The sequence below is a fragment of the Carettochelys insculpta genome, chromosome 19 (assembly GCF_033958435.1).
Source record: "Carettochelys insculpta isolate YL-2023 chromosome 19, ASM3395843v1, whole genome shotgun sequence".
NCBI lineage: Eukaryota > Metazoa > Chordata > Testudines > Carettochelyidae > Carettochelys > Carettochelys insculpta.
Window position 1 is genome coordinate 16900033 of NC_134155.1, and position 23773 is coordinate 16923805.

At 40.3% G+C, this 23773-nt stretch overlaps 1 protein-coding gene across 7 annotated transcripts in view; it reads left to right on the top strand.

Annotated features, from left to right (window-relative positions):
• GTF2I (general transcription factor IIi) overlaps positions 1-23773 on the top strand; it is a 91860-nt gene that overhangs the window by 25353 nt on the left and 42734 nt on the right. For 3 of the 7 annotated variants that reach the window (XM_075014002.1, XM_075014001.1, XM_075014007.1), the window contains exons 4-13: positions 2105-2239; positions 2914-3097; positions 3315-3343; positions 4895-4928; positions 10855-10898; positions 11988-12059; positions 13953-14012; positions 15961-16017; positions 19534-19596; positions 21884-21985. In XM_075014002.1, the coding sequence (XP_074870103.1) occupies positions 2105-2239; positions 2914-3097; positions 3315-3343; positions 4895-4928; positions 10855-10898; positions 11988-12059; positions 13953-14012; positions 15961-16017; positions 19534-19596; positions 21884-21985 (780 nt within the window). Of the gene's footprint in view, positions 1-2104; positions 2240-2913; positions 3098-3314; positions 3344-4894; positions 4929-9174; positions 9272-10854; positions 10899-11987; positions 12060-13952; positions 14013-15960; positions 16018-19533; positions 19597-21883; positions 21986-23773 lie in introns of those variants that run through there. The other 4 variants (XM_075014003.1, XM_075014004.1, XM_075014005.1 and 1 more) reach the window with 4 other exon arrangements.

The following is a 23773-nucleotide window of genomic DNA, read 5'->3' on the forward strand; positions in this document are numbered from 1 at the left end:
GAGACAGACCCACTTCTTCAGATCATAGCCATACCAGAACAGACTCAATATTTAAGGCACAGAGAACCAAAAATAGTAATTAAGGTTGACAAATCAGAAAAATATTATCAAGGTGAAGAAATCAGAGAGCAGAGGGGCAGAGTTGCGGGGGTGGGAGAGTCAAGAATTAGATAAGCAAAGTATGTAAAAGAGCCCCTATAATGAGCTAGAAAATTCATTTGGTTGACAAGGGAGGTTTATATTTACTTTATCTCTGTTTAGTCTATAAACTTCATGAGGCAGGGACAATGTAATTTTCTGGATTTTGATTTGATGTTTGTAATAAAGTGCAAAGCATGCTATTGACATATACAGAAAGTTAGTTTCTTTTTCAATGAAATAGCTTGTCATCTGAAAAAAATCGGTGGTACAGCTAACAATACTTTGAAGAATCTAGGAGCACACATTAGAAACTGTCATTAATTTAATACCCATAGAATTCACTGAGTTACGTAATATTATCCCTATTTTCTATTATTTTTGGTAGCACCAATAGTGTTCTGGGGTACTGTGTCTACCCAGGAAGAAACAGTCCCAGGTGATCTAAGTATTCAGCTCCCATACATTAAGTAGTAATTGGACACTTCAGTGTCCTTTGGAGAAGATTTTTCAAAGATACAAAGAAGGCTAGTGACTTGTAGGATAGAGGAGATATGTACAGTTTTAATATGTAGAATTTTATATAGTTTATTTTCACATGCTTATTAAACATACACACTGATTCCTGATCAATCCACAGCCTATTCTTGATTAGTTGCCCAACTTTGTGTAGGTGTTCTGCTATTTTGATAACAATTCAGCAGTTTCAGTAAAAATTTGAACTTTCAGAGATCTATTGCTCCTGCTACATCATGATGGATAAGAAGTAGTTCAGCATGTACCTGTATGTGTGTGCATTTTTTTTCAAACATTAGAAAGACCATATTTTAATGTCTTCATTTTTGCTGGAGGATCTCCCTCTCCTCTTTGTGTTTGCTAAGAAAATAGGACAAAGTATAGAGTTTAGATCTAGTTATTTTCGGTTTCATGCATTAACAACTTGATAACACTCCCTCCCATTCAGCAAAGGTAGAAACATGTTTAACAAGTCCTTTGAAAAGATGAAAGAACTGCTCTTGCATACAAGCAGTTGTGAGAGATTGTATCTCTTCCTTCAGAAGGAATCAGTTAAGCATTATACAACATGAATGTGAGTAAGATGTCAGAAGTAAAAGCTGAGTGCTGACGGGCTCCTCTCATATAGTCCTGTTAACCTCACTCATCACTTCTTCAGTCTTTTTTACTTGTTGGTATTGCAGTTTGCCATTCTGTTGAGCTATTCTTCAGGCTGTGTCTACAATGCAACGATCTTTCAAATAAGTTCTTTCGGACGATCTCTTCCTAAAAAAATAAACTTGTTTTCAAAAGAGCACATCCACACACAAAAAAGCAGATGAAAAAAATTGATCTGCTCTTTCGCCAGTGTGTCCATACAGCCCCTGTTCTTTTGAAAGAATGGGCTAGGGTTTGAAAAATCTCGTGGCATGAGAAGTGCTCTTCTGGGGGAAAAAAAAAGGGTCCCACAGATTGTCTCCACATATTTTTTTCCAAAAGAATCTTTCAGAAAAAGACATGCTTCCTGATCTGGGAGAGGAAGAGGGCCACCAGAAAAAGTGCTGTGCCCTTCAGACTTAATATCCAAATAATGCATCTTTTGTGTGTCAACGCTACGTGGGATTTTTTGCAAAAGAGACCCAACTTTTACCAGGGGCGGGGAGAGAGACTAGCTAGTGCATGCGTAGCCTCAGTGTTTTTTACCTCTGTGCAAGAATAACCAGCTTAGATGTCTTAGTTCATGATCATCTTTTTGCTTTGCTCTATAGATGATGGATTTTTATTACCTTCATGAATACCTTTATAATAATGCTGGTATAAACATTGGTTTACCCACAACCAACATGTTCTCAACATAAGAAGAGACTTGATTTTAAGTCCTATGTACTGTTTTTCTGTGCAGTATTAACAGCTAACAGATGAGTTTTAAGGATTGAGATTTGTGTTCTGATCAGTACAAAATGATTTGCAGGCGTTACTGAAGGGGAAAAGGCCGCTGAATTGCAGAAAACAAAGACTACGTCACTTGTAAACAGGCTGACTGTAGATATTGTAGAAACGGAAGCTCTCCAAAAGTCTGTAGAGGATTTCTTCTGCTTTTGCTATGGTAAATGCTTAAACTAATTTTAAAAAATGTGAAATAACACTATTCTCTCTTCCTGGGACTGCTATACCATCTTTAAAGTAGGATGGAGGGTGGTTTACAGTTTCTGTCCTCAGTCTAGAGTACTTCTGTTGTAATAAGCTTTATTTTTCATAGTTCTAAAGTATATTTAAATTTTAAACAGGTTCATAATGTTCTATCTGGCAGCCTTCTTTTTCAAGCAAAGCAATGTACATAACCTCATGGTAATTCTCTGCATTGTCAACTGACAATATGTGCTTAATTCTGGAGTTTCTGATCCATGTCTGACTCCTGTCTTGCCCTGCCCCCAAAGCAGTTAGTGTCTTGGAGAGTTGTAGAGGAAGCATATTCCTCTCCAGAGAAACAAAGTACTGTGGTTTCCCTCTTTCTAGCTGAGGAGACATTGCATCCTGTTTCTTGATGGAGATGGACAATTTTGAAAGTGACTTTGAAGGAAGCTTCAGATGTTGCCATCCCCCTTGAGAAAAATGGTAACAGTAGCGACAGACCATGGGGTGGTGGGAAGTGTGCAACTGGGAAGAACATACTTCAGAGATACAGAGAGCAACTTGGGAGAAAGAAGGAAAAAATGAAATCCTGACTTGTTGTGTTTAATCTTGTGTATTTTTGTTTCCCAACAATTTATTTTAATACAGGTAAAGCTTTAGGGAAGTCAACGGTAGTTCCTGTGCCATATGACAAGATTCAAAGGGACCAGTCTGCAGTTGTAGTGCAGGGTCTTCCTGAAGGACTTGCATTTAAACATCCAGCAAATTATGATGTGACAACACTGAAATGGATTTTGGAAAACAAATCAGGGATCTCATTTGTGATCAAAAGGTTATATTCTGTCCCTTGAATTGGTTTGTCTGTTTAAGTCAGTCAACAGCTAATTGATATTTTTTTGTGGATGCTTTAAATTCTAGAATTCTTTAAAAAATGTGCATATGCAATTTTACATGAAGAATTCAATATTTGTACTTAAGTGTTTATACTCCCAAATGCATAATGGTATTTATCTTTTAGGTAACACATTTTTCTTTTTCCGTTAATCTAGGCCTTTTCTAGAGCCAAAGAAACACCTTGGTGAGTATCAGTTTGACATAAAGAAAATATTAAAGCTGTAGCTGGAATGTATACTGCAATCCCCCAGTATGCGCGATTTCAATTTGTGCTCAACTCTCATTAACACAGGTTAGGCGTAAATCAAAATTGCTCCAGCCCCAAGGGGAGAGGCTTTGCCACAGCGGCTGTCTGCCCACTGGGCTCTACCAGCTGCCGTTGGTCTTCTCCCCTGTTTCCCTCAGCTGGGGAGAAGCTGGGGGAGCCTGGTGGGCAGACAGCTGCGTGTGGCTCCTGCAAACCCAGGGGAGCCAGGAGCACCCCCCCTCCCCCGACTTGCGTGAAATTTGAGTTGTATGAGGGTGCGCAGTAATGCAACCCTCATCTAATTTGGGGTGGGGACAGGGGGGACTACTGTGTGGTTTTTTTTTTTTTTCCTTCAGTTGTTTGTATTTTATAGTTGATGTGTTTCATTCCCCTATAAAAGGCAGAAGGGCCTAGATTATGGTTCAAGTTACTCAGTTGCAGAACCATTCTCTTTTCCTTTGTGCAGTCTAACATAAGCCACTGGCTGGGGAGAGAAATTGTTCTAATATGTTCAATACTCATACAACACTTGTCTTATTGTGAATTACACATAATATCAATGACAGAGAAGGCAAAGGCCAAATTACTTATCTAAAACTCTGGAGAGAGTCTGGCACTAAGACACATGAGTTGCTCTTTCCCAGTGCTTTGGTTATACCACACCTGTCTGCTTATTGGAGGCCATAGGTCATCCATAGAAGTATATTTTATGGACAGAGAGAAGTATGCCAGTTCCAAAAAGCAATGCAAATATCTTTGCATGTGTTGGGGAAGAAACTTCCTTAAGCAACAGCTGGCTTGTCCAGAATAAGGATTTCATGCCGACCTATTTAAATGCAATACAGAGTCCCGTTTTTGCTATTGCCCTCTCTGAAGGGCTACCACAGGATTTGCATTAGGGATACATTTCACCTTTTGAAAGCAATGTTCTCCTGCTCCCAAATTAAGTCTGCCTTGTGGGGATATGTTGACAAACCTTTAGGCATGCACATTCTTCATGAAAGGGAAATGGCAAAGAATCCATTAATGAGCAAAATGATGCTAAGACAAAAAGTAGCTTTCAGTATGCTAAATAACTCCACAGAAATATTCATAATTCATATTCCAATAATAATATGCACCAAAGTGCAATATAGAAACAGGACAGCAAGATTATTGAACTTTCCTGCGTGTTTTGGCAATGTTGAGACAAACCATCAATTTAGTTTTGCTGTTAGGACTTCCATTTACAATCATGAAAGGGATAGATAAAATGCTTACATTTAATAACCAATATTAACAACAAATATTAACAAAAAAGTCTTTCTTATAAAAAGACATGCTGTCTGACCATAGCTTGGTGTAGATATTTGTCAATCTCAAATTAAATCCTGTTTAGCATAACAATATTAATTTGTTTGTGTCATTTTAAACTTGTCTAATGTAAGTGGCGAATAAGAAAACTATAGATTTTTTATCTTCATTTTCTGGCACTCGTGACTGTTACAGATTCTGTGCGCACAGTTACACCATCCAGTGGAAGGTAAAAGTATTTTTTTTTCCTATTGGAACTATAGAAACAGATGATATATAACAGTTGTTGGCTTATTTCTGTCTCTGATAAACATAGCACCCCCCCTTTTAAAAAAAAAAAAAGGGGGGGGGAATTTATAAACTTTTACAGTTTGCAGTGTTTAGTACGTATTTTTATATGACATGTAGCTTTCTTCATACTTTCCTCCCCCTCCCGCAATCAGAATAACCTTTTGATTACAAAGACTCAAAGATAGTGCATAGCCACATGGCCAAGAGCAAGAGGAAGTTTGACTATATATAAGTTCTTCCAAATTCAGTAGTTAACAGTTTTACTTCAGCCTACATGAATAATCTATAATGTAATTCATATGTTATTTTTTGTGTATGTCTACACTTGGGAATAAAGTCGAATTTGTTAGCTGACTTTTCAACACTGGATTTTATAAAGTTGAGTTTGTCCAACTATGGGCACAGTGCATTCTGGACACTTCTCCCACAGTTCCCACCCCTATTGCACTTTGGGCTTTTGTGCTGGTGTCTTACGGAGGAAAAATTTGCTGCAAGTGTTTCTGGTGCCACCATCCTAGAATGTCACCTCCTGCTTCTGCCTGGAAAAAAAAATTGCATTTTTGTGTGCTGCTTTGTCTTGACTGCTAGCTACCATTACAGATGCGAACGTGGCTCCTGATACATTTCAAAATTTGATGCAGTGTTTTGTGCTCATTTTGCATACTGTGATGGAGTATCTTCTGAACATAATGCCCATGCGTAACCAGATCATTATTGCTGGGGCCATAGACAGACATGAATATCTAGAGTGAAGAACCATGGATTTTCTGGCAGTACTGATGTCACTGTATAACGTGGAATGGAGGTTCTGGAGCCGAAAACCAGCACAGAGTCATGGAATCGCATTGTTTTGCAGCGATGGGGCTACCAGCAGTGGCTGCAAAACTTCCACGTGCTTAAGACCGCTTTCAAGGAACTTTGTGAACTGCTGTCTCCTTCCCTGGAATCCAATGATACCAGAATGAGACCTGCTTGGGCAGTCAGGAAGCATGTTACAAATGCATTTTGAAAGTTTGCAACACCAGACAGGTACCGGTCAGTGGGCAATCAATTTTGGAGTGGGCAAATCTACGGTGGAGGCTGTCCTCTTACGGATAGCCAAGATGATCAACATGCTTCTCCTGTGGAAGACAGTGACTCTGGAGAATGTGCAAGAGATAGTGGATAGATTCGTGGCCATGGGGTTCCCTAACTGAAGTGGGGCCATAGATGGAATGCATCTCCCCATCCTGACACTAGACCACCAAGTCTCAGAATATATAAACCACAAGGGGTACTTCTCTGTGGGGCAGGTATTGGTGGATCACAAAAGTAATTTCTCTGATATCACTGTGGGGTGGTTGGGAAGGGTGTGTGATGTGCATATCTTTAGGAATTTTGGTCTTTGTCGAAGGCTCCACAGTGGTACTTTCTTCCCACAGCAGAAAATTAACATTGAAGGAATGGAAATGCTGATAGTTGTTTTGGGTGACCCTGCCTACTGCTTGTTCCCTGGGCTCATGCAGCCCTACCCAGGCACCCTGGACTCCAGAAAGGAGCTCTTTAACTACAAGCTGTGCAGGTGCAGCATGGTGGTAGAATGTGCCTTTGGACATTTAAAAGCAAGGTTTGCGTGCCTTCTGACCTGCTTAGACCTCAGTGAAGTGAACACTACCATGGTCATTGGGGCCTGCTGTATTCTTTGTAACATTTGTGAGGCGAGAGGGTAAAGTTTCATACCTATGTGGGGGGGCCCAGGCTGAGGTCCTGTCAGGAAATTATCATCAGCCACCCCTAAGGGAAAACAGGAAAGCCCAGAAAGATGCACTGAAAATCAGGGATACCTTGAAAACCATGTTTGTGAATGAGCATTAAGAGCGTTAACTGGCACCCCCCCAACCATGCTGTTTCCTTGCTTTTTATGAAACCCCCCATAAACCATGAGACACCCATCACCACCCATCAAACTCCAAAGCATGTTAACCAATAAATGAAAATCTTTTTCCAAAATAATGTTTTTATTTAAGGGACACTAAAGGAAGGGCGGGGGACATGGAGGGGAGGAATAGGGTACTAAGGTCATGGTTAGTGAAAGGTTAGCCTTCTGGTGGGTGTTGAGGTTTTGGGACTAGGAAGCTGGGCTCTCCTTTGCCTTCCTCCCCTCGTTTTGGGTCCCCAGTGAGAAGAGGGTGCTGAATGTACAGAGAGAGAGGATATTGCAGGGGTGGGGGGAAGGGGAATGATTGGATGGGGATACTGAGCCAGGAGCAGGGGACTGCGCTGACTAGGTTGAGGGATCTCTAAGCTGATGGTGCCTTGAGTGGCTGGGGGATGTAGTGCCATGTCCAGGATAGGACAATGAATGGGGTGGCGTGTGTCAGTGGTGCCTGGAGTGGCCTGGGGATTCTGTGCCTCCAAAAGGGAAGGTAATATGTATGGGTAGGGGAACGTGTAATGGAGCATTTGTGGGGCGAGGGGGGCGGGGCGAGCATGGATCTCTGATTCTAGCAGCGAGGTAATCAGTTCCATCTGCCTGCTCATAATAGATCTGGCCGATTTGCAATTTCTCTATCACAGAATTCAGTAACACTGTCTGTTTGCCCATAAAAAACATAATTAATTCATGCATTAATTGTTGTGACGCCATCATTTGCTTCCTCCAATCACTAATTTCACTCTTCTGAAACTCTTTGCGTATAGTTCTCCAACAAATCATTCTTGGTCATCCTCTTTCTCCACATCATAGGCAGCTGTCTGTTTGCTGAACTGTGCGCTCTTGGTCTTTTCCCAGGGTCACTTGCTGATTAAAAACAAACATAGAAATATGCTTTAGCAATAGCAACATTTTTGTCTTTACTTGGAACAGTGACCATAATCACAGAAATGATGACTGCCTGTCTGTCCTGAGGAACACATTGCAACTGCAAGGTCACACTTGTTACTTGTTAAGACAGAAAAATTCACAATTCCAGGCAGAACACGTTGAGCTCATCCACAAAAGAAGTTTGGTGGATTTTTTTGTTTTTGTTTTTGTTTTTCCCCACAGGAAAAAACTTGATTAAAGCAACACTTAGGGGAGGGGTGGCACAGCGTGTAGGGATGGCTCAGTATGTCCCAGGGATGCTGGACCATGGGAGAGCGAGCATATGCTGCTTAAAGCAGCACCCATATTTTAAATTCCCAAACAGCTGCTGAATGATTCCAAAAATAATTAAGTCACTGGGTGCACGCACATGAACCAGGGAGGGTTGATTGCCTGTGGGCCCTGAAGGGAGGGAGGACAGGGCTGTCGTGCGTGATCGCATGTCCATCCTGGAATTTAAAGTGGCTGCACTAGGAGATGCTTGAGTTTGCTTTGCACTTGGTAGGATGCCAGGCAAAAAATCATTAGTGACTGATGAAACTTCCCATGCATTGTAGGTGGCCAAAGGAGACATCAGCCTGATTACACTAACAAAAAGGCATAAGGAAAGATTGTTCATTCTATCCTGCTATCATTTTGGAAAATTTACAAGAATGCTCTATGGTGCCATGATTCCAGATCCCTTACTAGTGGCCTGGTGCATTAAGATGTCTTCCTGTGGAAGCAGGAATACATCAGGTCTCCCCAAAAATCTCATGATGGACATCCACAAGTAACTAAGAGCTTCAGCTTTTTGTCTAGGCAGGATCTGCGCTGCATCCCCAAGCATGTTAACAAGCTGTTCTAAGGGAAAGGAACATTAACCCTCCACAACATGATTGCAACATATTATTGCCATCAGTACAGTAAAAGTCTGCTTACCAGAAGTGCCCTCTCCAAGATCCGGGTTGGCCTCTGAAGTCGCCCCCTGAGTTAAGGAGATGCGATCAACTGGCTCCAGCTTGATCAAAAGCTCCTGGCTTTCAGGGCATATGTCTAAGCTTGACTGTACCTTGCTGTTGGCCACTTGTTCCTCAGCATCATGCGCTTCCGCACTCTGCCCATGATCAGAGCTGTCAATACCACTTTTGGGGGAATAGCATACAGCTCATCATAATATCAGCATTTCTGAGGAGATGCCCCAGACTGACCATTGGCTGTCTTGCATTTCTGGTAGTTCTGGTGCAACTCCTTGATCTTCAAGAGGACTGCTGAGTGTCCCTGTTGTAACCTTTCTCAGTCATGCCTCGTGCTATTTTGGCATAAATATCGGCATTCCTTTTGCTGGATTTGAGCTTGCTTATAATAGCTTCTTTGTTGCACAGTGAAAAGAGGCTCAAGATCTCCTGAGGGCTCCCTGTTCAGGCCCTTTTTTGATCCTGGGAACTAATGGCTACAAGGTATGCTAGGTGTGCTTTAGAGATGTGACTCATACATCTGCTCGCCACATTGGCCAGAGAGGAAAGGAAATGTAATCAAAATTCCAGGCTGAAGAACACTGCTTCCTGTCACTTACTTTTGGCTTACCTGGAGACCAGTGGGGGCAGGGCGATAGTGGAAAATGACATCTTGAGGTACATAAGTTGGACATTGCAAATTTGATTTTTCCAAGTAACTTCGTTGGGAGGTCAGCAGTACAGAAGTCGGCATTTATAGCCACTTAGAATCAACTTATTGGGAAGTAGACGGAGAGTTTATAAAATCGACCATAGAGCCTTAAATTCGACTTTATCACCTTGTTTAGACCAAGTCTCTGATGAACTTAATCTCCTGCAGTTCATCACAAATATTAGCACCAAGCTTATTCCTTCCCACAAACTATTAAATATTATACAGTTTTACTACTTGGCAACATCCAGAACAAATTGGAAATTCAAAAATGTAAATATGTTGCAAAATGCAAATTTTTATGGAATTATGTGTTTCTAAAGACACATCTTACTAAAAATAGTGCAATTCTGTAATACAGGGTCTCTTAAAGAAGTCGGGTACAGTAAACCCTCGTGTTGCGCAGGGGTTGAGTTCCTGCAACCCCCGTGTAACTCAAATTTTCAATCAAGTTGAGGGGAGCCAGGAGCATGGCTGCAGCCTAGTTGCCGTCTCCCATGGGCTTGCAGGAGCCAGGGAACGGGGAGCAGCCTGGTTCCTGTCTCCCCACTGCTTGTGGGACCCAGGAAACTGACCAGCTGTATGCTGCTGCTTGGTTCCCAGCTGCTGCCACTTAAGGGACACTGCAAACTGATCACACACAAGCTGGTCAGTTTCCCAGGTCTGGAAAGTAGCAGGAAGCTGGGAACCAGGCAGCAGCCTGGCTCATAGCTCCTCTCCCCTTGCAGAGCCTGGAAACTGACTAGGACAGCAGCTTTGGTCAGTTTCCTGGCTCTAGCCAGTGGAGGGTAGCCAGGAACCAGGGGCAGCCTGGCCTTTGGCTCCCCTCCACTGCTTGGAGCCAGGAAACTGACCAGGGCTACAGTTTCCTTGCTCTGCAAGTGGAGGAGAGCCACCTGGCTTCTGAGCTCCCCACCACTCCAGGGACTGGGAAACTGCTGCTGTCAGTGGCAGCAGTCAAGAGTGAGGCTGCTGCCCTGACAAGAGCAGTTTCCCCACTCCTGTCAGGGATGGCAGCCTGACTCTCACTGCTGTCCCTGACGGGAGCAGGAAGCCGCTCCTGTTGGGTGCAGCTGAGAGTCAGACTGCTGCCCTGACAGGGACCGCTACTGTCAGGGAGCAGCAAGAGTCAGGCTGTTGTCCCTGACAGGAGCAGTTTCCCCATGTCTTGGGGGTTTACTGTAGAGAATGTGTGATACTGAAAGCCACTAAGGTAGTTGAGAATAGCTACTACGTGGTACTGTGAATTTTTTTTCTCCTTAACTTTGAAGTGATATAAACAAATTACCGTTAGAAAATATAAGCACTTCAGAAAGTTCTATAAGCGTGTTTTTGAATCTTCTTTTAAAATTTTTGCCATTTTTTCCCACTTTAGTTGCCCTCCTGTCCAAGTGAAGACAGAACCAAATGAAGATTCTGGTATGTAACTTTGTTTTGTACCTCTTTGCAAAGCATTCTGAGCAAGCAGTCTTAGTTTAAAGTGACTGTGTTTAGACAGTGATGGTGGAAACAGAAAAATGCTAGAACAACTCCTCTTGATGTCAATAAATAAATTAAAACCCTTTCCTCCATTTAACCAAACTGTAGTCTCCTAATGGCTAAGTATTACAGGATTTAATTTGTGTCCATTTTGAGGGCTAACATATTTATAAGATTTTATGTACCATTTTAGCTATCATTTTAAGGACCACATCAGCTATAATTTCCAGTCTTAATGCATGGACTTAATATCCATTAATTTTTATCCTAGATTGTGTAAATGCTGTGTAAGAAATGATTTTTTGTTCATTTAATACATAGTTAATGGGCATTCTTGTTTTCAAAAGTGACAAGTCGCGGAGAGACTGAAATAAAGAAAAGTCAAATCTTTGCCGCAGATGATGTGAGAACATCTGCAGCATTATTAATGCCGTTCTGTTCTGCAGAATCTTGGGGTGGTAATCTTCCTCTAGTCAAAATATTTTGAAGACATTTTGGAACCAATTGCTGATATGCCTAGAGCATTACTTAGCAAAATGTGGACCAGTTCAAGGTCTTAAGAGTGTTGCTGCCCAAAGCAAAATTGTTCCGTTCCAGAAATGTCTCTATTTTCAACCAAATTCACTATGTAAACATAAGTGAGCAAAAATTAGTTGAGAAGTACCATGTGCGTAGGGAATATGGCAGAACTTTCATGATTAGTGATTCTGTACAAGAAGGGAAGAGCCCATCTTGACTATTTGGATTGAAAATTGAGTTTGCAAGACAAGAAGTTTTTAAAAAAGAAATAGAGTAACAGAACCTATTTGTTAGGGAAGTCATTGAGCTAAAAGAGAGCTGGAATCTCACAGTGCAGTTTTTAGAAAATAGTAACTAGTCACATTACTTCAAACTGTTTTTTCCTTTTTGCAAAATAGTCAAGCCAGAATTTTATTTATTTATTTATTTATTTATTTATTTTTAATATAAAGATTCTGTTTATGATGAGTCTGTATATGTAACTGGGTGACTTTTCGATTGCTTCTTCAGGAATTTCACTTGAGATGGTAACAGTAAAGGAGGAATCAGAGGACCCTGACTACTATCAGTATAATATTCCAGGTAATAATATTAGCTTACATGTATGATGTGACATAAGATGTCATATCTGAGTAATGACAGGAAAAAGAAATCAATTGTCACAGATGTATTGTTGGCTAAACACTTTTCATTGATCGCCTTTTGTAATGGTCAGATTTTAATTTTGTTGGCTGACTTTTCAATTTGTGTGTATATTTTACCTTTTGATTGGTTAGCTGCACGATGGAGGGGATTTCTTCACAATCAGGATTGTTAAGAAAAAACAAAGGAAAAACATTTTTAGAGTTGGTAGCATTTTTTTAAATAATGTTGACCTATAATGTGTGTGTGTGTGTGGTGTATGAAGTGTTATAGCCATGTTGGACACAAAATATTGGCAAAACAAGGTAGGTGCAGTAATATTTTTTTTTAATTTACCAATTTCTGGGAGAAACTCCAAAAGATTTAAATTTTCATTTGTGGGAAATTGAGAGGGGGAGGGGCTCAAACAGTCATTAATTCATGGCTTTAGATACTGATTCTGAAATTTGATTTGCTTTATTGGTTATGAATCTTTATCACCATCATATGTCAAAATAGGTAAGAAGAAAATCTTAAATATTGTGTTCTCAAGCAGCATTTTTCTTTCTTCCAGTACAGTTTGATCATCATTAATGGAGATATTGATTTCACTGTATACACACAAGCCAATGGAAAAAAGTTTGTTCACAATTACTGATATAATCATTGCAGAGCTAAATGTTTTGCAGAACAAAGTTGTGCAAGCAATTTACGCTAAAGTTTGTTAATTTTTTTTTTGAAATGAGAAATCTTCCAATATATCAGTTTTTGCTAAAACTTCAAACTGTGGAAGATAGGGTTATGTGATTGGAGGAAAAAAGTTGTTCAGGAAATTTGGACTAAGCACAGGTCTAAGGATTTTTTTTCCAGTTGTGTCCAGGGTGTGTCTGTTGGGCTTAAATGTTACATATTACTCTCAGCCTGGGCATGGTGATATTACTGCTCAAAATCAGAATTTAGATGGTAAAATTTCTGGAGTAGAGACTGTCTCAATCATATTTACATAGTGGGGCCAGGGATTCTAGGTATACTTCTAAAACAATCAATTACGTGCAGATTTCAACAAAGAAATAATCAGCTGCTTTTTTTTTTTTTTTAAACTAAATTGTACCCTCTATATGAAAGTACAATTCTCATTGGCTTCATGCATACTTCTCTGAAGAAAATTTAGGTGTTAGTAAGAAATGTAATCTGATTATATTTTAAGAATCAGAGTTGAACAGACTCCATAACTGTCCTGTCACCTTACATATATAGCAACACCTAGTGATGAACTATGTTAGCGTGAGTTGGGGAAATACCTTATATAGCAAAAGCTTTATTATCTGGCATCCCCAGGGAACTGGGGATGATGGATAATAACATGTGCCAGTTGATAGAGCTGGGGTCAGCAGCATGTTGGTTAACTAAATGTGCCAGTTATCCAAATGCCAGATAACTGGGTTTCACTGTATTCAGTAGCTCTCTTCCACAGACTAATCCAAAAGAACTAGGGCAACTTCACCATCACCTCCAGCTCCAACATCCCTTGCTCTATGCCGTGCTGTTAGGTAATATTGAGCTCACATGGTCCCGCAAATTCTTTTGTTCTGCACCTGTCAGACCCCAAAGGTTCTGGATCAGAGACGTACTGCTTGTAGTTAATTATGGGTTAACATCTTCATGCACTCATTGAATTGAACAAGTCTTAACTTTATTGTGCTATTTTAGGGGGAAAAAAACCCTATGGAATCCAAATATAATACATTGATATCCTTAATGAAAGGGGCTGGGTTAGCTCATTAATTTAGTGGCTGAAAAAGTTTATTTTAACATGAAATAGATTTTTAAAGATTTATTTTTGTGTCCCCAAAGCAGGCCCTTCAGAGACTTCAGAAATTGATGAAAAAATTGCTCTTGCCAAGACATACACAGGTATTTTTTTCAATTCTGTTTCAATCAGCACTATTTTCTTACAGCAGTGTTAGTATTTGGGTGTATGAGTGCTGATTCTTAAGATGCTGAAGTTTGGAATTTGGTATGAGACAAAAGTAAAGTCTAGGATCTAAATTTTCAAAAGGGATAAATCTTTTTGTGATTATTAAATTTGTTGGTGCTCTTTTTGAGACAGTAAAAGGGAGCACTGACTTTCACAAGTGTTCTGCCATCTTAATCTTAATATCAGTCCCTCTTTAAAACACCTAAGCCGCGTCTACACGTGCCGGCTACTTCAAAGTAGCCGTGCCAACTTCGAAATAGCGCCTGCCATGTCTACACGTGGTGAGTGCTATTTCGAAGTTGAAATTGACATAAGGCGGTGAGACATCGAAGTCGCTATCCTCATGAGGAGATGGGAATAGCGCCCTACTTCAATGTTGAACGTTGAAGTAGGGCACGTGTAGCTGATCCGCGTCCCGCAACATCGAAATAGCGGGGTCCACCATGGTGGCCATCAGCTGAGGGGTTGAGAGACGCTCTCTCCAGCCCCTGTGGGGCTCCATGGTCACCGTGTGCAGCAGCCCTGAGCCCAGGGCTTCTGGCGGCTGCTGCTGCTGCAGCTGGGGATCCATGCTGCATGCACAGGGTCTGCAACCAGTTGTTGGCTCTGTGGATCTTGTGCTGTTTAGTGCAAGTGTGTCTAGGAGGGGCCCTTTAAGGGAGCGGCTAGCTGTTGAGTCCGCCTTGTGACCCTGTCTGCAGCTGTTCCTGGCACCCTTATTTCGATGTGGGCCGCTTTGGTGTGTAGACGCTCCCCTGCAGCGCCTACTTCGATGTAGTGCTGCCCAACGTCAACGTTGAACGTCAACGGCACCAGCCCTGGAGGACGTGTAGACGTTATTCATCGAAATAGCTATTTCGATGTAGCATTCACGTGTAGATGTAGCTCTATTGAAGCATCAAAAATTAATAGCAAATTTTGAAATTTTAGGTCTTGTTTCTATTGCAGTTTGGTTTTTAAAATTATGCTATTAACAATTTTTTTAATAACCCTCTTTGCATGCGACATTTCAGACTTTTTTTAAAGTTTTGTGTGCTTTCAGGGGTCAGGATTGGGAGGAAGAAGACAGTGAAAACCATTTTAATGAGAAAAGTGTTTGGGTATGGTGAAGGAAAGTGGTTCTCTGCAGAATCAGAAAATCCTGGAGAAATTTTGCATAAACACCTCTTTTCTCCCATCAGTGGTCTCGTTCTGGTCATGTCTATATTAGCAAGTTCTTTCAGAAAATGTGGCCCTTTTTTGGAAGAACACACACTGTCCACATGCAAAATGCACTCTTTCGATCCGAAATTGAAAGAATATGGCTCTTCTGGAAGCCCTCTTCTGCTCCTGGACCAGGAAGCATGACTCCTTTTTGAAAGCTTCTTTTGAAAAAAGAACTTGTGTGGACACTCCATGGGCCCTTTTTTCAAAAGAGCAGTCCTCATGGCTGGATTTTTCGATCCTTGGCCCCTTCTTTTGAAAGAGCAGGGGCTGTGTGGACACTCTCTATCAAAATAATGGATTGATCTTTCAGTGTGCTTTTTTTTGGGTGTGGATGCGCTCTTTCGAAATAAGACCTTCCGGAAGAGATCTTCTGGAAGATCATCTTTCAAAAGATCACTGTAGTGTAGATGTGGCCTCAGTGTATAAAAATATATAATGCTGTCCGTGTACAAACATTAGAAAAAAGCTGTTTTGCACATCAAGCCAGACACTTCTGCACAAAGATGATCAGAGTGCTTTTTTACATGAAGTTTTGAAATAGAGATGCATCTTTTCAGTTCATGTGGATTTCAGATGTTTATAGTTTTGTACTTGTCATAGTAAAATTCTTGTTTTGACTATTAACAGAAGTTACTCTGTATTTTTATTATGGTATATTTTACTTTATATTTATCTAAGGAAGCCACCAGGGTTCCGATTGCAGTGAAGGAACAGATGTGGAAATACCGGTAGAAGGTTAGAGATATGAAACTTTTTTCATGAAAACAAATGAACAGCATTGAAAAGAGAACTTCATTTTTTAAAATATTTGAAAACATGATTGAGGAGATAATATACAGTTTCAGTCTCCTTGCACATGAATGGCTGTTCTTTTTATATATATATATATATATATATATATATATATATATATTTTTTTTTTTCTTCTTGAATCATGACCCTTAGTGACATTGTGATAGGAGTGATTATTCTTTAAAATCATTAGTTGCATTTATCAGGTGCCCATCATCATAATCTCTAAGTACAATTACATGAATTCAGAAATATGATCCTCCAACCCATTTTGCTCCACCAGATCAGAAACTCTCATGGGTTTAGTGGGCGAGCTTTGATGGCAGCAGTACTCATTGTTCCACTCCTCATTATTTAAGTTTCAAAAAAGTGTATTGCATAGCCTGCAGATGGCATGGCATAAATTCAGAAGTGCATTAGGTCTCTCAAAAAAGGAGAATGAAGTTCTTTGCTGATTTACATTAATAAAACTACGTGCATGGTTGGAGATCAGGTGCTTCCCGAAGAAAGTATCATGACCACTTTGACACTCAATTGAGATGGAATCAGAAGAAAGAAAGAAATATTACAGAGCAGCCGGAAAGGGAAAAGACTGAGGTTCAGTGCTGTCTTTTGAGAGTACTGAATTCCACAACTTACAGACTCTCTGCTCAGAATGCCTCATTTTAGGCTTCTGCTCTTTTAAACCTGAGCTCTTTTACCCTTGTTGTTCTTGAATCTGGTTTTTGTTACATGAGAACTACTGAATTAAAAGTTGCACCTTTTTTTGCACAGAATTGAAAACCTGTCCATGCTTAAGTTAAATTAGTACATTTAGAAAAGATGCAATGGGCAATCCAGGAAATTACAAGCAATTAAGCTTTATTACAGTGCTAGGATAATTGATTTGTAATTGAAAAGGAGTAAGAGAAAAAGCTAGGATTGTTATATAAGGGCAAATCATGTATCTGTAATCCACAAGAATACTTGGTGTGCCCACAAATTTATGCCTAAGGGAGAAGAATCCATTAATGTTTGGATTTTTGAAATGAAATACAATTAGGGAAGCTAAGGACACACAAGGTTTAGGGAGTGAATAGCACAAGAGCAAATGCACATGAGAAGTAATACGTTTTAAATATGTATTACTGAGTTCTAGATTGATTGTAATCACTCAGAGAGAGCCTGTCGTTTCATTATTCTGCTTTAAATATGCCCTTTTGGTAAAAACAGTCATGTTAGGACATATATAAAGAATGATAGACATAAATAGCAGTGAAAAATTCTAGTGTTTATATAAATGGCATGCCTCTATCTAGAATACTGTGTTGTCATACTGTCTTGGGAAAGATGATGCCGCGAATATTGAAGACATCTGGAGGGGCGAGAAAAATCATTAGTGAGCGAGAGCAGCGGTAGGGTCAGTGGAACACAAGATTGTTGTAACCAAGACAATCTCCTAGAATAGGGCCATTTTGCTACCAAAAATTTGTAGGGTGTGCTCATTGAACTGTAGCAGTGGTTTAATCATATGCAGAGAGAGTGCACAACTTTCACAGTCAGTGTTGTGTGCAGTCAGTATGCAGCTTACTTCATGTGCCCTTGGTTTACAAGCATGTCACTTCATTAATACTGGTAGGGAATAACTTACGTGGGGCAAAACCAGCTGAATCTGGCAATCCTGGATGTGCGCAACAGTAAGGGAAATGTATCACAGGCCATACATAGACTCTCAATAGGTCTCAGGTTGTGTACCACTGAACTAGAGACATTTTGTATGAAGAGAGATAGAATATTGGATAGACTACAAAATAAATGATATATTAAAAAATACTCAGTATATGAAAGGTAAACATACCCTTTAAAACAAGTAGAAAGAGGCAGTCATTAAAACTGAATGATAAAGTTTCAAATGTAAATGATGTTTTAAAATATATATGTACATACAATGTAACATCTGGAACTTACTGCCACAAAGTTGTCATTGAGGCCAAGAGATGCTTAGATGTCAAAAAGAGGTTATCTGTTTTATATACTGATGATATCTACATACTGAATTAGGTGCTTCAGGATATAATCCAACCAGCAGTGGTCAAGGTTTAAGGACAAACTTCTCTACTCTTCAGGTCATAGTATTTCATATCTGTCCACCATGTGACTTCTTGCATGTTCCTCTGAAGTATGTAAGTGATCACTGTCAGGCACTGGTTACTGGAATAGAGGGACTGCTTCTCTGATCCTCTGTGGCTAAATGACCAGGATATCATAGTGCTTTTTGTGCTTTGAGGTTACCAGTTATCTGAATTACTCCTGACACTGCCACTTGACTCCTCCTGATCTCCCTGTCCCTGCCCTGCCATGCTGAAATGGAGCTCAGTTTAATTGGTTTAACAGCTGGCAAGAGGGATCCGACCATTAAACTGATTAAATTGAGCCCCATTTCAGTGCAGCAGGGCAGGGAGCTGCCTGTGCTGCACATGGGGGAAGGGAGTAGGAGGGTAGAGGGAGCCGTTCAGAGGAGGCGAAGGCAATGGCCTGCTGAAAGAGCAGTGGGCAGGGGGGCAGTAGCAGAGTTCATGAGGTGGGAGGGACGGTCTGGGACTGCAAGGGATTTAAGCCTGGGGGTGAATCAAGATTTGTAATTTTTTTCCTTGGGGAGAAACCTTCCCCCCAGTTTTGAATTGACATGGGTCACAAAGTCTTACTGAATTGTCAAAATGGGTCACTGTCTTGAAAATAATATAGTACTTGTTGTTGACAATATGAAATAAGTGAAAAGCAATGATGACGGGAGAATGTTGCCTACTGCCCCCAAACAAAACACTTTACTATGATCTAGAGATCTCAAAGACAGAGTTCATCCAAATGTACTGAGTACCTTCTAACTAGAGAATTTGCATACATCTTAAATTTCAAAGAAGAATCAGTTTCCTTTTTCTGAAATGTGTCCAGTGTATATGTATTCCCCATGCTATGTGGATAAGCCAACTCCTGTTGGCTGTACTGAAGTGTGGTGCCCCACTTAGGTCATTTGGACCTCCATCTACATTGTTTTTCATTGTTAACATTGTAATCTGTAATTAAAATTATTTCAGCACAACCAGAACAAGTCTGTTGGTATCTTATGAATGATGGCAGAGAATATGTCATCTATGAGGGTACAAAGCCTTGGTAACAATGAAAAATTTTTTGATTATATTAAGCCAGGGGTAAGCAATTTCCTTTGTAATTAATGCCAGTTCTTTATACTGCTGCACATGTGATTTAGCATGTATAATTGCCACTTCTATACCTTTGTCTAGAAATCCTTAAATGATTGTGGTAAAACGTCTTTGTTCTTGGCGGGTAGTGAGGGGATGCTGTAAATTCACAGTGTGTAACACACATGTATGTGCCACTAGTCTTCTGGTGACAAGTGGCTATGTGAACTTTCATTATTTGTTTTTTAAATATCTTTCATTATTTGTTTTTTGTTCTCAGATTCCTCTCAGCATGCCCCTTCTGAAACCAGTGAGGACCCAGAAGTTGAGGTCACCATTGAAGGTTAGTTTTTTTCCAACTCCTGTATTCCATTGTAGGGAGGGATAGCTCGGTCGTTTGAGCATTGGCTTGCTAAACCTAGGATTGTGAGTTCAGTCTTTCAGGGGGTCCTTTGGGGATCTGGGGCAAAAAAGTGGAAAAAAAAATCTCAGGGATGGTGCTTGATCCTGCTGTGAGGGCAGGGCAGTTGACTTGATGACATCTCACGGTCCCTTCCAGTTCTTATAGAGATAGGTATAGCTCCAGTCTCTTGGTAACAAAACCTTTTCACAATTGTCTGGTTGAGTGTGCATGATATTTTCCTTCACCTACTACCTAGAGTAGAGTAAACTTGATGAGCAGAGCCTGAATTGAGAACATCCACATGAGCACACCAAGTGTGTCTATACTATGTTGGTGCGCCATGATCAGTTTTGCCACGTGTGTGAAGATGCGGCAAAATAGGTCTCTGAGCTCAGCTGTTGACCGTGGTACTCCAAGCTAACATGTAGGGTAAGGCACATTGGCAGAAGCCTGAAGATCCCGCGTCTATACCAGGAAAGAAAGTTGATCCTGATAAGTTGGGAAAGAAAGTCGATCCCGATACGTCAGTTCTAGTTACGCAAATAGCGTGGCTAGAATTGTGTATCTGGGATCGACCTTTGATCCCTAGTGTAGACCAGGCCTAAGCACACTAAGTCCAAGTAAAAGTTCAACATACCAAAGACATGTTAAATCCATGAAACTGATTTGTGATGAAATCTTTTGTTAGTTTTTCTAGCATTAATAGTAGAAAATATTCATTACTTTAAAACCTGTACGTTGAAATTTTAAGACTCTCTAGACCATATTCTTTCTTAAATAAATAACATTTAATTAACACATTTTAGATGCATACAAATTCTAGTTAAGTTTATTTAATGGTCTCATGAGTTACATGTGCAAGTACTGTAATGAGGCTTTAAACTAATTATCTGATAGTGATTTAAAAATCTCTTGGCAAGATAACAGTTGTTTCTGCATCTGATTTTTAATAAGTATGTTCAGGAGTGTAGCTGCAATTAAAGTAGTGTAGTGACACTCAAGCAATTATGTATTGCTTTTGTACTCGATTAGTTTGGAGACTGGCTTCAGTTTTCTTTTTCTGATGATTGAGTTTTCTCTTATATAGGGCTGCATAATATTGCAAAGGTGAAAGGTGGGTTTTTTTGTTTGTTTTTTTTTTTATTCACTTTGGTTTTTTTAAGACTAATAATATGTAAAACATCGAAGTCCTGGTATAGTTTTGGATTTGTTTGTTGGCTTGCTAAAAATCTTCCAGTAGAGTGAAAAGATCTGAGGCCTTCATCAACTGATTTCCTTAACTGCATTTTCTGTCTGTTAAGTGTATTTGGCCTCAGGAGCATAACCAGATTCTGGAGAAAGAAGCCTTATAGCATAGAAATGAGAAATCAAAGGGTCTTATTTCCTGTTTGCTGCAGCTAAACCCATGATCTACTGGAATTAAAAGCTTCAGAACAACCACTGACTTTTGTGAGTTGTTAAATGAAACTCATTCACATCTCAAAGGATTGTACTGCTTTGAAGCTCTGTTTCTGTGGTACCCTTGAGGTCTGCAGGGGCAAATGTACCATAAGTTTCTGAAGAGCTTTCTTTTCCTCTGTAGGTCCTAAATTCAGGTAGTGCATTTGAAGACTTAGGCCTGATCTACACTGAAAAGTTTTATTGTCATAGCTGTGTTGATCAGGCTGAGAAAACATCCCTGATCAACATAACAATGCTGACAAACCCCCAGTGTAGCTGATGCAGCTGTGTCTATGGAAGTGTTTACATCAGCATGGATAATGTCATTTGGGGAGATGGTGTTCCTGTACTGACAGAAAAAAACTTTTGGGCAGCGTAAGCTGTATCTACATTAGGAGTCTATGCCAGTATAGTCTGTGTAATGTAGGTATACCATCGTTAGTGTATAGATCTTCTAGCTAATTAGATAAATGTTTATTTACTTTTGCTGTCGTTTCATGATTTTGTGACCTAATGTATTTTCAGAACACCATTTAGTTTTTCATATGTTTAACATCTTCCTCGGGGGAATGTGAAATTTCGCTTAAACTAAACTTTGCTACATTCTGGCACCCTTACTCTCCTAAGTAGTTCTTACACAGGCAAATACCCTCATTAAGTTTAGGGTTACTCACATGAGTAACATTGCAGATTTGGACCCCTAATAAGGCACTGATTTGATATTTCCATAAGAATTCCTAGACTCCAAAACAGTGCCAACCCTGATATGTCTCACACTTATTTTAAGATGATGAGGACTACTTACCACCCAACAAGAAACCGAAGAACACCGAGTCAGCAAATGAGGCTGCCAATGCTGGGAGAAGAAAAGTCAGAGAATTCAATTTTGGTAAGATTCAAATTCAAGTTTATCTGTGTCATTCGCATCCTGAAAACCTTTCTTTTTGATGACCCTAGAAAACATTGGGGTATGGGACTTTTTAAGGGATAAGTAGAAGCATTCAGTTAACAGCCTATATTCCTGTATAGATAAATTGTTGCATTGCAAATGGGTATGCCCCGCCTGCTTTGGTTCTCCTGTAATGTAGTCCTCTAATAACGAAGGTATGGGCTAACGAAAGTTGTAGCTTTTACAAACCATTTGGAAGCCATTGTGGTAGAGAGGAGGAAGCCTGTATAATCTAAACCTAAGAGATAAGATAACACAAAGTAGAAATCAGTTTAGCTGTTTTCTCATCTGACCTCTTGAAAGAAAATCTGAGAACAATACTGAAGGCAGTCACTTTCCCTTCAGCAGAATAGGTAATTGGAGGTCCTAGGTCAGGAGCCGGTCCTCGTCTGTTTTGTTCCACTCTTCAAGAGTAACAGAGATGTAGCGGTATTAGTCTGTATTCTAAAAAAACAAAACAGCAATCGTGTAGCACTTTAAAGACTAACAAAATGATTTATTAGGTGATGAGCTTTCATGGGACACACCTACTTCTTCAGATCTATAGCCTTTCGAGTACAGACTGACAGTTTATGTAGTACAGAGGTCCAAACAAATGAAATAAAAACTGACAAATCAGGTACATGAAACCGAAGGGGGCGGGTGAGGGGTGGGGGATGTTAGGCGTCTTGCCTGAGATAATTATGAGCATAAAAGGAAGGGAAGCAGTCCTTGCAATGTGTGAGAGAATTCCTGTCTTGGTATGAACAAAGTGTTTGTTTTAATATGTTGAATTTGAGTAAAGGAAGGTTTACCAAGGGGAGCTATGCTTTGGAGAGGAAGGGGGATGCCTTTATGGTGCATAGCCTGGCTTAGGCCTTAGCTCTGTGGAAAAGGGATATTTTTGGAACGTTGTTTTTTCTGTTCTAAAACATCCAAAGTAACTGTAGTGAGAGTGCTTCTACATGCTTTGATTCTGGCTTAAAGTGTTTCCCTTTTGGATTGTTGTGTTTGCAGAGCACTGTGACTATTTTTTTAATTAGCCACACAGTATTCTGAGCACATACCAGTTGGTCTGGTGTTCTGCCATTGGGCTGCGTGCATTCTGAGATTTTTCTAATAGTGTACTGTGGAGTGCCTGCCAGAAACAACTAGGGTTTGAACTCAAACTAAACCTTGGTTTTGGGCTAACAAACCTCCCCATGGCCCATCTGTGTTTTGTGAAGCAAGTACCGTTTTCAAACTGCTATGGATAGCATGGAGAGAACATGCTGAGTACCATGATCCTGACTGTCTTTAATGTGAAAGATCTCCTGCACTTCTGGTGGTGTTCCTCACTTTAGATAAGTTCTGAGACTGCCACATGGGTAGAGGAGGAATTTGAAATAGAGCTGCTACTCTCAATGAAGCACTGCTTTTGTATTTGGCAAAATAAGGCCTATGAGCAGGACATAATGATGCAGAACTGGCATGACCAGCAGTGACAGCAGAACTTCGCAATAACAAATGCTACTTTTCTAGAAATCTCTACCAAGTCTCCCTGTGGGATTGCAATGATGGAATCTCAACAGGAGAGTTCCCCCCCTCCCACTGAGAAGTGTAAGCCAATGCCCCTTGATGGTCACCTGATTTTTTTACCTGTCAGTAGCTAACCAGTTTGGTGTTGGCAGATCAGATATCTGCGCTGTTCTCACAGAAGTGTTCACTGCTGTTGACAAGGTGCAGTTGGGCTATGTCGTAAAGCTTGGC